Consider the following 14,021-nt stretch of genomic DNA (forward strand, 5'->3'; position numbering starts at 1 on the left):
GGTAGCGGCGGCTTCTTTTGGGTGCCCAGCTGAGGCCTTTTCCGAACCTGCCGACTGGGCATTATTGAACATGCCCCCAGCACATGACAGAATCTCGTCAGTGTTCTGAGAGTTTGGAAGCGTTGTCGAGTTGCTGGATCCGTTGAAGTCACCGCCCATGTCTACGGCACTATCAGTACTCCTGAACAACACATAAGACAACACCTACCTTTGCTCCGATCTTCACCGGTCCCATCGGTCCCACCAGTTGACCTAACGGAGTCGCGGATCTTTTGCTCCTGATTTGGCGCCATCAATGCTGTCTCCTCTAGACTTGAACTGCCAGAGAGAGTTCTCTAGAGCGGAGGTCAAATCCCGGGCTTTATATGCTGTCTTCAGCTCTTGACAGTCGTCTCGAGTAGCGATTTGGCTTAGCTCATGCTTGCCCATAATGCCACAAATGCTGCCGGTCGACAGACTCGTGTTCAGACAATCTGCTGACCGCCATCTGGACAGGGGGCGAACCTCGAAAGCGAATATCATCACCTACAATAGAGACTGTCGTGTCTGAACGCCTGCATTTCGAAGCCTGTGTGGACCCGCTAGTTGGAAGAGTATTGTTGCCAAAAGCTTGAAGTAGCGGCAGCCACATTGACAAGTGGCAACATAGTGCCGTGTCTCAAAGCACGGACGCCGTATCCATTCCTTGGAATCTTGCACTTTGTACTCTTCTGGAATGGACCGCATTCCAACAGCTTCTAGGCAGAACATGAAACAGCGGCTGATGCCGTGCTGAGATGAGCTTCAAAACGATGCTCCAATGGAACAAAATCTCGACAATATCGGCAACCCTCCTCCACTCGCATGCACTCCTATCAGATGAGGACCAATCATCGTGCGCCCCGGCCCTTGAGAAGCAGAGATTCCTGGGTCGTTTGAGTTGTCTCGGACCGTGGAGATGACCCGGAGAATCGACGGAAGATGCGCAGCGCTGTTCACTTGCATGAGTACAGGGGTCAAGCACCCATCCACAGCTCGAGATAAACTTTGGTCTCCATAATCTCGGCGGGCATTACGGTCCCAAGAGGTGACTCTGCCTTGGATATGCCAGCAGAGCTGCCAGTGCATTCATGAAACATAATGAGGGTGTTGCTGTCGGCCTAACGTTGATGATTGGCGTCCAGTTGAGACCGGTTCTCTCTTCAGACGGTTTGGTTACGCAGTACAAACAGTTGCTCTCGCCATGTCTGCGATGGGCCTAGCCGTCTGCCTTAATGCGGCAGTTGAACCACACCGACAGATCCGACAAGCACTTACCGCTCGTACATAGATGAGGTCTAGAAACGGGACTTAATCAACAGCAACACTATCGACCGTGCGCAATTAGCCGTGAGTGGAGTTCGGATGTGCGACCTTACAGAGTAGCACAGGAATGCTGGCGAGGTGTCGAAACCGGTGAGAAGGACCTGGTGACCAGAGGGATGCCTTCCGCGCCCCCAGCTGTCGTGGATGAGCCGATCATTGCCACGGGAAAACTCCGACCAACAAGGATTCTTCAGCCTTGGACAGGTCGGTACGCCCAAGCGAGGATGGCACGCCGTCAAGAGGCAATCATGCGCCGGCATTGGCCACTCACACCATTGTTTCATGCCTCCAGGCGCATACGGACCGAGCCTCAACTCGCAGGCTTCTCATACTTCAACGCCGCTACGCCGGCGGGACATGGGCTCTTCATGGTTGCCGGAGTGTGCTTGGACTCTGTTCGCAACCGCTAGCCTCGCGCTAGTTCATGCAGCCACTATGCGGCCTATGTGCGGCCACACCACCACCTTTGTTCTGGGAATCCACTCGTATGGGAGTTGAAACGCAAAGAGATCTATGAGATCCTGCAAGATGTGCTGCTGACCTGGGAAGATTGCAACAACCACGACCGCGACACGACGGTGGTCAACATTCTGACAAAGTACGCCAACGTTTCGTGGGGAGAACTACAGGTGGCTCGGTTTGGTAATGCCTGCCACCGGAATATGCATTGCCTGGTCTGAAGAGGCCGCGTAGCTGGCCATGGACAGTCCCTGGAGGCAGACCCATCTTGCACTAGAGTTGATCGACCTCAGACTTGTCCAGCTGATGTCGCCGTGGTTTTCCGAAGCCTCAATCTGTCCCAGCAATATCGAGACAGCAATCTCACCTCGGTGAGAGCTCATGACCAATCCCCATTCACGCGTCTTGTCCAAAATCTACCCCGTGTGCAAGGCGGAAAGAAGATTTCGCTTATTTTCTGCAGCTCGCTCTGCAGGATCGCCTGACCAGGGTTCGCCCCTTGTACGCTCGTCTGCTATGCTGGGACTTGGATGTGGTCCAGGTCACGCCTCGGTGCACTGTCGGCGAATCACGGTACCTGGCCTGCTCTGTATCGGTGTCCGAAGCAGTATAGAGGCTCACACATCCTGTCAGTGGCGGTGAGGTCCTGCGTACACCCCCAACCTCTTCTTTGCAGGTACTCAACTCGCTCGCTTAGCTGAGTTGTTCACTCAGAATCCCGGCATATGATGCATACGCTTAGGCGGACCGAAATTGATGGCACCTGACATTCTCCCGAATGCCGCAGAGCCTCAACTGCCATCGCCGATCCTTTACGATGTTCTAATAGCCATATCCCAGCTCTCTCCTAGTCCCATTTGGTTCACCATCGTGACCTTGCGTACTCTCGAGGTGCTCCTTTCCTAGGACTTCTTCGAGCGTGCGTCAGTAGAGCTCGCCTGCATCATCTCACTCTTCGTGCCGTCTCTGCGCTCCTGTGCATAGTTTTCAATGCAGAGGAAGGCCACGTTTACGAAGCCTTTCCCAACAAGCTGGCAAGAGTCATGCTCAGCAGTCTGGATGTGCTGGCCATAGTTAATAGCCATATTGTCAATGAGTGCCTTTCTACGGTCGAGGCTGCATGTCGGCACTTTGCACATCCTTGGACAACGTCTCTCTCGCATACTGAAGCAAACTATACGCCCTCACCACATGCCCATAACAGAAATATCATATTCTCCAGACATGAATCCACCAGGCTGTACGAAAGCTACTCGCCAAACAATCCCGCAACAAGCAGGGCGCACCATATGTTGGAGCCTCCAATGCCCCAGCTTTCTCGCTGAATGGCTATATTGAAAGTGCCGATAGCGAAGCTGACCCTGGTGGAAGCCACCTACTCGTCGCAAGGCTCGGAGACCGTGGGCCCAGGAATGAGTGCCATCAGATTGTTCGCGAGGAACAGCATCGCCTGCGACTCTGTCCCATGATTCTTGGTGAGGCCTAAGAAGCTTTGACTCTCCCTTCTTCGGACGTCTCGCGCAATCATACGTGTTTTCGCCATAGTCTACGCGTACCGGACCTCATGATCGGCCATGGGCCATCCACTGTGGCGAGGTAAGTAAAGATGAGCGATATCGGTGGTTCAGGACCCTGAACAGCCAGTTGCATATCGAAGCGGTAAGTCATCGTTGACTTCGGTTCAGGGTGCTGCAAGCAGCCGTGCTGTATGCTTGCTGGTCATTCATGCTCCTCGACGAACGCATGACTCGATACTCCCCTTGCTGTGTTACCAAGTTCAGATGCGCAGGCTCAACGGCGCAGAGCCACGCAGGAATCCATGGCTGCTCTTCGCCTTGGTCGAACCAGCACAATTGGGGGAAACTTGGTTTGAGGATATTGTGAGGTGAGTATGTGTTCCTAGGATGCCACTCAGGAGGCGGGCTCTGCTGGATCGACTTCTTCTGTTATAGATCATTGCGCTATTCGGTCTATTGATACTACAAAACAACAACCAGCTTCTTGGCCGAAACCCCCTCGCCCATCTTGTCGAGTGCATCCTGAACGCCGTCCAGGCCATGCCCAGCAATCAAAGGTTCCGGTGCGAATTTGAAACTTCCCGCTTCCAACGCCTTGGGCAAAAATTCTTGCCAGATTGCCAGGGCGACGCCGTTGTCCATGGTCGACAAGCTCGCAGTGAACTTCATGCTGACTCCCTCAGGCGGCTCGGGGTGATACCTCGCCACGGTGGCGACTACTTTCCTGCCCTCGACCTGCGCCACCACGGATGCGGTGGGTGCGGATGCTGGTCCGCCATACGCATCGAAGGCCCCCGCGAAAGCCTTGCTTTTGAGGGCACCGACGATGTCGGCTACGACCGTTGGGCTGCTGTAGTCGAATACCTCGCTTGCTCCGAGGCGTTTGACGTGCTCGAAGTTCTTGGGTGAAGATGTGCTCACCACCTCGTAACCCGCTGCGGAGGCAAGCTGGATCGCGGCGCTGCCTACGCTGCCTGCGCCGCCCCATACCAGCAGTGTCTGGTCTGTCTTGCTGGCTGTCGCTGGCTCATGTGGCAGGCGCAGGCCCAGCAGGTCCGGATTGAAGAGAGCTGCGCTCGCCGTTGTCACCGCGAGCGGGAGGACGACCGCCTCATCGAAGGTTGCGGTGGTGGGAATCTTGCAGGCTAGGATCTCGCGCAGGATAGTGTTCTCCTGGAAGGCTTGCTCGGTGTCGTCCTTGGTCGCGAAGCCGGCTGTGCAGCCTATGACGCGGTCGCCGGGCTTGAGGCGAGCGACTCCTGGGCCGATTGAGACGACGGTGCCGGCTACATCTTCGCCGAGGATGGCGGGGTAGTTGAGGGGGTAGATGGCTAGCTTCTGGAGCTTGTAGTCGATGGGATTGATTGCGATCGCTGAGTTGCGGACGAGGATCTGGCCCGCGCCCGGTGTGGCGAGCGGAGCAGATCTGACCTCGAACGTGCTTTTGGCAGCGGGGATGAAGGCCGCCCTGTTCTCTGTGGAGTCCATGGTGGAATTGTGCCGCTTTGAGAGTCTAGTAGTACTTATTGGAGTTGAGGTTGTTCTCCTTTCCGGAGTGAGATATCGACTCTTGGCGATGAGACAGGTTCTGACAGATGAGTGGTTATAAAAACCGAAGCGTTGTAAAGCTTTGAGGTGCCCGGGCGCGGGTTGTCTCAGTGACATTGCATGATGAAAAATGCTTCTACTGCCATTAATGATTATCATTGAGCATTTATATCGACTGTGCTCGGTGATGCTCGGTCTTCGTAAACTAGCAACGTCCGCAAGGACCGCGGTCAAAGATGCAAATGGTCGTTGTGACGCCGAAGGCGCTTCATAGTGGGCCCACTTTGATCCAACAACTCGAATTGATGAAGACCATTAGTACAATGCAAACGACCTGAGGTTAGCCTGGCACTCTCTGATTGGTTTTCGACCTCGACGGTGTGCTCACAAATAGAGCTCAACTTATCTCGTCATGCAAGCCCGACGGCGCTTGAAAGCTGACATAGTACCTCGGTCTAGACCAGAGGAGACCGAGGAAAATGTAGTTGCTGCAGCAAAAATGAGACCGAGCACCGAGAAGATGGACGTCGATGACTCGGAGGATGTTGCAATACGAAAAGCGGTTAGTGCCAAAAAGGCTTATAGGGTGAAGTAGATAGACACTTGCGCAGTGACGAGAATGGGCGTACCTGGCAACCGTAGTGATCGCCTCCAAACGAAATCCTGTGCCCGGACAACTTTTTGGAACACCCTCACTGCTGCCTACACGGTTGAGTCACCCACGCCGCTGATGGCGTCTTACTAGAAACCCCCTGACGCCACAGATCCCTCTGTCTACGTCTACATTCAATATGTCTGCGGTCCTCTCCTCCGCAGTCCGGCTGCCCACCCCTCCTCCCGGCGCATCGTACTCTCCAGCTCAGTCCTCCAACACCAGAAAACGTTCGCCGCCCTCTCGCTCGCCCTCTCCTCGTCGTCGCAGGTCACCGCCCCGAGGTGGCCGTGATGACCGCAACGGCAATCATGACGATCGAGAGCCGGACGAGCGCGAGCGCATGTTACAGGAGAGGTTCAAACCACGCGAGAATGATGAAGCGCCTAGGAAACCCATGACCGAAGACGAGAAGCAGGCTAGTGCTAAGGCCGAGTATGAGAAGCTGCTGACCATGCGCTCGGGTGGTACATACATTCCTCCAGCACGACTACGCGCACTACAGTCGCAGATTACGGACAAGACGAGCAAGGAATACCAGCGCATGGCGTGGGAGGCTCTCAAGAAGTCAATCAATGGCCTGATCAACAAGGTCAACGTTTCAAACATCAAGCACATTGTGCCGGAGCTGTTTAGTGAGAACCTGGTGAGGGGACGAGGGTTGTTCTGTCGGAGCATCATGAAGGCCCAGGCTGCCTCGCTACCGTTCACACCTATCTACGCAACAATGGCTGCAATCGTCAATACCAAACTGCCACAAGTGGGAGAACTGCTGCTTCAGCGCTTGGTCGTCCAATTCAGAAAGGCATTCAAGCGCAATGACAAGGCTGTCTGCGTTTCGTCCACGACCTTCATTGCGCATCTTTGCAATCAGCAGGTTGTGCACGAGACAGTGGTTGCGCAGATCCTGTTGCTCCTCCTTCATAAGCCGACCGATGACTCAGTCGAGATTGCCGTCGGGTTGACCAGAGAAGTTGGCCAACACCTAGAGGAAATGAGCCAGCCGATCGCCGTTGCTGTCTTTGACCAGTTCCGGAGTATTCTGCACGAAGCTGATATCGACAAACGCGTGCAATATATGATCGAGGTTCTCTTCCAAGTCCGAAAAGACAAATACAAGGACAATCCGGCCGTCAAGGAGGAATTGGACCTGGTAGAGGAAGAGGACCAAATTACCCATCAAATCGACCTGGACGACGAAGTCAATGTTCAGGATACCCTCAACATTTTCAAGTTTGACGCGGAATACGAGGCGCATGAGGAGGCATATCGGAAACTCAAGGCCGAGATTCTGGGCGAGGGTAGTGACGACGAAGACGAGGAAAGTGGCACTGAAGCTGAATCATCAGACGATGAGGACGATGAGCAGGAGAAGCAGATGGAAATTAAGGATCGCACCAACACTGATCTGGTCAACCTACGGAAGACAATCTACCTTACCATTCAATCCAGCTTGAACTTTGAGGAAGCGACCCACAAGCTTATGAAGGTCAATCTGCCTGCCGGCCAGGAACATGAGCTGCCATCTATGCTCGTCGAATGCTGCTCTCAAGAGAAAACGTACTCAAAATTCTTTGGCCTGATCGGCGAGCGATTTGCCAAAATTAATCGACTGTGGACCGACCTTTTCGAGCAATCCTTCGCTCAATACTACGACACTATCCATCGTTACGAAACGAACCGCCTCCGCAACATCGCTCGCTTCTTTGGGCATATGTTCTCTACCGACGCCATTGGATGGCATTGCCTGTCCGTAATTCACCTCAACGAAGACGAAACCACCTCATCCAGCCGCATCTTCATAAAGATTTTCATCCAGGATCTCGCCGAAGCAATGGGCTTACCAAAGCTCAAGGAGCGCTTCCAAGATGACATCCTCCGACCAAGCTTCTGCGGCCTTTTCCCAACGGATGAGCCTCGCAACACTCGCTTCTCAATCAACTACTTCACCAGTATTGGCATGGGTGCGCTCACGGAAGATATGCGCGAGCACCTGAAGAACTTGCCCAAGCCCGCCCCCCCACCTGTCGCGGCTGTCGCTGCCCGGGACGATCATTCAGACTCTGAGAGTGTCAGTTCCTACTCTAGCTACTCATCCTACTCGTCTCGTGACTCTCGCTCTCGCAGTCCTCGCTCCGCAGACAGGACCCGCGACCGACCTCGAGGTCGCAGTCCCACACGCTCGGTCTCAATTTCTCGCTCGCCTCCCCGTCGCAAGCGAGCACGCAGCTATTCCAGCTCCCCATCTCGTTCGCGATCCCCAGCCGGTGGCGCCACTCGAGGCCGACGTCGCTCGCCTTCATACTCCGCATCTCCACCGCCGCGTCGGGGTGTCGACAGAGGTCGGGCCCGTGCCCGCTCACCAAGCCGTGACTCACGCTCTCGTTCGCCGCCACCAAAGCGTGCCGTAAGGCGCCAGAGTTACAGCAGCTCGCGCTCTCGGTCTTCGCCACCGAATGGCAAAGCCAAAGGCAAGCTGGCGCGAGATGACAGCTACTCGCGATCGCGATCGCGTTCCCCTCCGGCACGGCGCAGACGTAGCCCATCGGACCCGCTCAGCCGGTCTCGCTCACCACCGCCGCCGCGAAAGAGTAACGGTAGCGGTAAGGGTAAGAGTCGCAGAGATAGCTTTTCGGCCAGTCCCCCGCCGAGGAGGACGAGAAGACGCAACAGCAGTAGTGAAAACAGCCGGTCTCCGCCACGGCCAGCGAGGAAACAAGGTGGGCCTTCTGGGAGGAGGCGAAGCCCGAGCTATCAGAGAGGCGGTGCTGGTGCTGGTGCTGGTGCTGGTGCTGGTGCTGGTGGGAGGGCGAGGGCGAAGGATTTTCTCGACTGAGTCTTGAGACTGTGAGTGAGCTTGAGATGAGATCAAGCTTATGTTGAAGCCATCCGTCGGCGGTGACCGCGTGTCGGCGCTAGAGATGGTGATTGAGTACAGAGGAATTCAGTTCCGACAGGGGACAAGGCGCTCGAGCGTCTTTTCAGAATGTCGCGGAATGAGTACATAGTAGTACGATACGATACTCCTCTGATGCCAGCCGCAAAGTACTCGAACGAGGGGCCACGCCTTGCAAAGTCTGACTCCTTTGATGGCGCAAGTGCAGTGTGGCATGAAGTGATTCTATGACCATTCTGTCTCTAAGTATTACGCTGCATAAGCCACCACGAACCCGCTCCGCTTATCTAGATCCTGGCGACGGGCTACCACTGGAACAGAGTCGAGAACTGCCCGCGTTGTGTATATCGTGGTCCTCGTAGATGTGACTGTGACTGTAACTGTGATAGCTGATTGCGATCGGCCTCATCGATGCAATGAATGTCCGCTGTCTGCTTGGTTGGGGTGCCTGTTGCCCTCGCGAGTGAAACTGTCTCACTGTAAAACGCCAGATTCGCCATCGCTCGTTTGAGAATATATCCTGTAGAAGAAGTCCACCTTCCCGTCCCCTTCTTTCCCTTGCCCTCCCTGCATAGAGCTGAGTCGTTGGTCACTTTCGGGCTTGGTGCGCCAATAATCGTACTACCCAGCCGGAGGCTGCCTCACAGCGTAAAAGCCAGCCAGGCAACTTAACTCAGACCGTATCATCGTCATACGCAAAGCGGACATCTCGCAAGCCTCGGCCGCCACCGCCGCCCCATCCTCTACCGCCGCTACTGCTGCTCCAGCCGTTCGGCCCGCGCACGCCCATGCTCTGGCAAAAGGCATCGTCGCCCTCGGGCCGCACGTTCTTGGTGTTGCCGGTCAGCATGCTCTGGATGGACATGCAGACGCTCTCGACGCTCTGGACGGGGGACCAGCCGGCGGAGCCGAGGAGGTCGAGGCAGATGATGCCGTTGGTATAGATGTGGGGGTGGATGGGGATGGGGCGGGCGCCGTTGTCGGGAGTCGCGGGAGGAGGTGCTGGTGGTTGGGAGTCGGATGTCAGGTCTATGGGGTTGGAGGCGGTGTTTGACGGTGGCTGATGCTGCTGTTGTGGGGTGCTGGAGGGAGCGACTTTGATGAAGGAGACTTCGGGGGCTTCAATTGGGTATTGGGGCCCGAAGATGAAGGAGAGGCGGTACTGCGTTGGCGGGTCAGTGGTTGCGGAGGGCGGGTGGAATGGGCTGGGCAGGGCATGGCCCTTCATAGATGGGACTCTGCTCGACGGCCGCTTCCACAGAGGTCGCCAGGGAGTCTCCCCATCTCCTTGAACGGTGATGGCTTGGTGCTCTTACTATTTCTCCTTTGTACAGCGGGTTATCATCTAGCACTTGTATATCCATCTGCCATTCGCGAAAGTCGTCTGCTTTGGCAATCGAGATGCCAGGTGGTAGTTTTTGCTTAGCCTAGTCGGATTCACATCAGCATACGCCCATCTTTAAACCTCACCGCGGCTTGCGCGTCTCATGTAGTGGACTATACGGCCAGTTGGTCACTTCGATGACTCCGGCAAAGCGGGGCAACATTGACTAGGTAGACGGTCCGCTCGTATTCATACCTTTTGTAGCTCCTGTCATTCGCGTTAGCGGGGTCTTACTAAACACACGTTGGTACCAATCTACCTTTCCCAGTCTCTTTGCGGCGAACATGGCTGGATATGGCTGTATGTGTAGAAGGTAGAAGCGCAGGTACCGAGACGATGGGCGGAAGAAGGTCGGGTAACTCAGGTAGGCAGCAGTTCACGTGGTCACGTAGGATCTAGCGTCGTTTGGCGTCAAAAGTCGCGAGTCTAAGGCTTGGAAAATACCACTGAACTGACCGAGACGAATATAGTAGTGCTTGCTGAAGTGAACGTTGTGGGCAAATGACAATTGTGTTGGTGAGGCGCAAATAAATCATTGACTGCCCGCCCAGATCGGCAGCGGGCCCGAAGACACCAAGCTGGAGATCGTCATAGCCTCATCGAGCAGTTCTACCTCCGACGAGGCTAGGCATTCAAGGAGACGAACAGACTATGTTTGCAGAAGAATATCTTATGTCATGTCACTTGCAACCTGAAGGTTCCTCAGAAGCAGGCTTGTCCTCGTCATAATAACCACCTAATCCTTTTCGAAAACGCGTCCAAGCAGCCGTTGGGTATCATGTCCGGCCATGTCTATTTCGGCCTGTCTCCGCCCTGAAAGCTCTTCCGCCTCTCATGCGCTTCTGTCGCGTCAGCGATCAATTTGCTCGTCTCTTGGTCCTGCTTCATCTCTCTCACTTTGGCCAGTACAACCTCGCGGAAGATTTGTGACTTGGCAGCATTGCCCATCTTGCTCTCGCCGGAGTCTTCTGTGCTCAAACCTCTGCCTGGGGATACACCTCGGGTTTGTTGATTTTCGACAGCCAAGGATGCTGCACCGGGAGCGCCGGTCGGGATATCGGCGGTATCATTTGCCTCCGGCGACTCTTCCTGCATTCTGAGCTGCTCGATGCGATTGGCTAACTTGACGAGCTCTATACCACGCTTGAGCTTAGCTTTGGCCACATACGAGCGGATCTCGGGCAACAGATCGTGCTCAGAGGCAGTAGCACCCGTCAACCACATATGCGCAAGAGCGGTCTTGCTGGTCAGACGTTTCTTGGGATCGGGCTGGAGTAGAGCTTTGATGAAGTCCTTAGCGTCCTGACTGACATCTTTCCAGTATCGCTCATGGAAGACGATACGGCCACTCCTGCACTCCTCGACCAAGTCCGTCAGGTTTTCCGATCGAAACGGAGAGTAGCCGCAGAGCAGAGTGTATGTTATGACACCCAATGACCACATATCCACAGCCTTTCCGTGACCAAGCTTGAGCATGACTTCGGGCGCTGCATAGCCAAAGGAGCCAGCCATACTAGTGAGCACCTCTCCAGGGTTATCCAGCATTTTCGCGATACCGAAGTCGGCGAGTACGAGCTGGGACGAGGGATCTCGCGTCAGGTAGAGTAGATTCTCGGGCTTCAAATCTGCGTTCGTTAGCAGGGCTCTACGTGCCTGTGCTTGTCGTACCTCGGTGGACAATGTTCTTGTCGTGGAGGTAGTCCACCGCTTCGAAGACTTGTCTGATGGTTTGTGAGGCATCCTTCTCGGTGAACTTGCCCTGATCACAGATCCGGTCGAAGAGCTCTCCGCCGGTCGCAAGTTGGGTCACGATGTAGTATTTGTCCTGACGGCGTCAGCCAGAGTCACCCACTTTCGACTGTACTTACTCTTGACTCAAACCAATCGTGAAATCTGACGATATGTGGATGTTGGACACTTTGTAGCATCTTCAACTCATCGTAGACCATGTTCTCATTGCCCTTGACATTCTTCTTGAGAATGATCTTGACTGCGACCTTCTGCCCATTGACATCTGCTTCGCGTACAATTCCGTACGTGCCTGCACCCAGAGTTCGACCGAATTTGTAGGCGGATTTCTTATCGTAACTGTCGGGCTGGCCATGCAGCCGGTTGATCATACCAGCGACTGTGAATGGAGCGTCAGCGTCAGAGTCGGGGCGCGATGTGTTGAACAAGCTAGGCATGTTGACGGAGGGATAATGAATGTGCTAGGAGCGCCTGGGAAGGCGTTGGGTAGACTAGGTGTGTATGCGTGACTTACAGGCCATATCTGCGAGGGCAGGCAACTGCCTGTTCTTGACTGATGGGGGGCTCGATCGGATGTGAAACGAGAAACGCCGAAGCGAGCGCAGGAAAGACCTATTTGGGGGCAGACGAGTCTGGTTTTGTTTCGTAACCCTAGCTGCAACGGATGAGCAGGCCCGGACTCGTGTGTGTGGAAAGTCTGCCTTGCTTGCTCGAGTGTTGTCAAAGTGTCTTGGGTGCGGGGCAGAAGACGGTGCCTAGCGAGTATGCGGAGAGGTTCAGAGTGGTGCAAAGGTAAGCACCGGTATGCAGCAGGCTGATGCAGCCTTTATGGAATTGGGCAGGATCTGTTCGTCGCTTGATCAGGAGCTGTGATGCGATAGTCAGAAGTAACAGGAGGATTCAGTCAACCTTATGCGTGGGCGCATTGGTACGATGGGGGCCAAAAAGCCCCTCTCGGGTGTTTGGAGCGCTCCCGCTGGTGCCGCTACGGGCTTGGTGGAGCGTGGCTGAGTCCGCAGCTGAAGCCCACCAAAGGTCCCAAGCTCGTGTTCTTGGTGATACGCGTCGCCAAAGGTTCCGGATCGACGAATCTTGAATGGGAGCTCGGATCCATCGCTCTCGCATTATGCACTCGACATCAATATATCACCTGCAGATCTACACTTCGCAAAAAATGAGCAAAATAGGGAAAACCCATACAAAAGCGATTCGGCCTTTGATGAAGCTGTGACTCGAGTGGTAACTTCGTTTTTATTGCCCACGCACTCTACAATATTTTATGTTGTCTGTTGATTTACATGCGACAGCGGAGTATGGCCAGCATCTCAAAATGACTTGCGGATTTCATCATACTGGAGGAGTTTTGAATGTTCAGCAACACTGTTATCCATACTCTGCAGTACCACGAGCCGTTCACAGAAAGCTTCTCCCTACCGGAGCCGACCATGCATCACAATGAAATTCGTTGTCCGCAGGGGATTCTGCATGTGATGCCTTGGACCCCGGCAAAGATGTCAATGCACCAGTGCATCTCTATCAGTCTGCACATGAGAGACAGGTGAAACCCGACCCAGTCTGTGATCGCCCAGGTCGTCAAACTGTTATGTGAATAACGCTGGTGGCCCGGAGAGAACCAAAGTGCGTCTGCTCATGGTATCAGTGGTATCAGAGCATGTCCAGACCCCCAGTGAGAAACTGCTCTAGAAGGAGGTGAAGCCTGTTACTATAATAATAACTGCTCTACAAATCAGCTAGGAAGTGTCAAGATTCAGAGATGTGGCAAGGTCAGAGCGACAACGAGTTTAGAGATAACGAGAGAGGGTCAGGTGAAAGACATGGAGAGATAACCGATGGGGACAGACTGAGTAGGTTGTCTGTGAGGTCGGCGTGGCTGTCGAGTCTTGAGAGCTGACCTCCACAAAATACTTTGCACGCTTATGAATTATAGCCAGTGAAGGTGCCTGTAACCGTCAATTACTGGCTGCGAAATTGTTTCGTTGAGCTCTATGAGCATGACGGAAGGACAGAGAGAGGGAGAGGTCAGAGAGGTCAGGGAGAGGGAGGGGTCAGGGAGGGAGAGGCCGTTGGATTTCTAGGATCAATGGATCCTCCCAACCGCATGTCCTCACGGAGCTGTACAAGAGTCCATAGCTAGTCAACAAAGCTGAATCCAGCCCACCAGAATCGACAAAACTAACACGAAGGCTCCTGGGACTCATTCAGAGGTCACCAATCCTTCTCAGCGCAAATCGAAGAAGGTCATGGCCGTCAACAGTGAGGATCCCTACAGCCTGACGGCGGGCAGGAGGGCTCGGCGACCACTGACCGTGCGCCACACGCGGCCCGCCGCACCGCAGGATCTGAGCAAGACGATGGCAAAGGTGGTACAGATCACAGAGCAGGGTGGTCCAGGCATAGATGCCAAAGACTCCATAGTAATGCATCCTGGGGCGATACAACGATGGCAAGGCA

General features: G+C 54.6%; 4 protein-coding genes across 4 annotated transcripts; 1 reads left to right on the forward strand and 3 right to left on the reverse strand.

The window, feature by feature from the left end:
- Positions 1 to 3,782: 3,782 nt before the first annotated feature.
- On the reverse strand, positions 3,783 to 4,808 carry HMPREF1541_07961 (uncharacterized protein; the record flags this gene model as incomplete). Its single annotated transcript, XM_008722283.1, has 1 exon — positions 3,783 to 4,808. One exon carries the CDS (start codon positions 4,806 to 4,808, stop codon positions 3,783 to 3,785), a length of 1,026 nt encoding a protein of 341 aa, XP_008720505.1.
- An 851-nt stretch (positions 4,809 to 5,659) lies between these two features.
- HMPREF1541_07962 (pre-mRNA-splicing factor cwc22) lies at positions 5,660 to 8,356 on the forward strand (the record flags this gene model as incomplete). Its single annotated transcript, XM_008722284.1, has 1 exon — positions 5,660 to 8,356. One exon carries the CDS (start codon positions 5,660 to 5,662, stop codon positions 8,354 to 8,356), a length of 2,697 nt encoding a protein of 898 aa, XP_008720506.1.
- A 733-nt stretch (positions 8,357 to 9,089) lies between these two features.
- Positions 9,090 to 9,644, reverse strand: HMPREF1541_07963 (uncharacterized protein; the record flags this gene model as incomplete). The annotated part of the gene is made up of 1 exon (XM_008722285.1): positions 9,090 to 9,644. One exon carries the CDS (start codon positions 9,642 to 9,644, stop codon positions 9,090 to 9,092), a length of 555 nt encoding a protein of 184 aa, XP_008720507.1.
- Positions 9,645 to 10,592: 948 nt separating this feature from the next.
- Positions 10,593 to 11,920, reverse strand: HMPREF1541_07964 (calcium/calmodulin-dependent protein kinase; the record flags this gene model as incomplete). The annotated part of the gene is made up of 3 exons (XM_008722286.1): positions 10,593 to 11,425; positions 11,469 to 11,625; positions 11,669 to 11,920. 3 exons carry the CDS (start codon positions 11,918 to 11,920, stop codon positions 10,593 to 10,595), a joined length of 1,242 nt encoding a protein of 413 aa, XP_008720508.1.
- Positions 11,921 to 14,021: the final 2,101 nt, after the last annotated feature.

The sequence above is a fragment of the Cyphellophora europaea genome (genome assembly GCF_000365145.1).
Source record: "Cyphellophora europaea CBS 101466 unplaced genomic scaffold supercont1.8, whole genome shotgun sequence".
Lineage (NCBI taxonomy): Eukaryota > Fungi > Ascomycota > Eurotiomycetes > Chaetothyriales > Cyphellophoraceae > Cyphellophora > Cyphellophora europaea.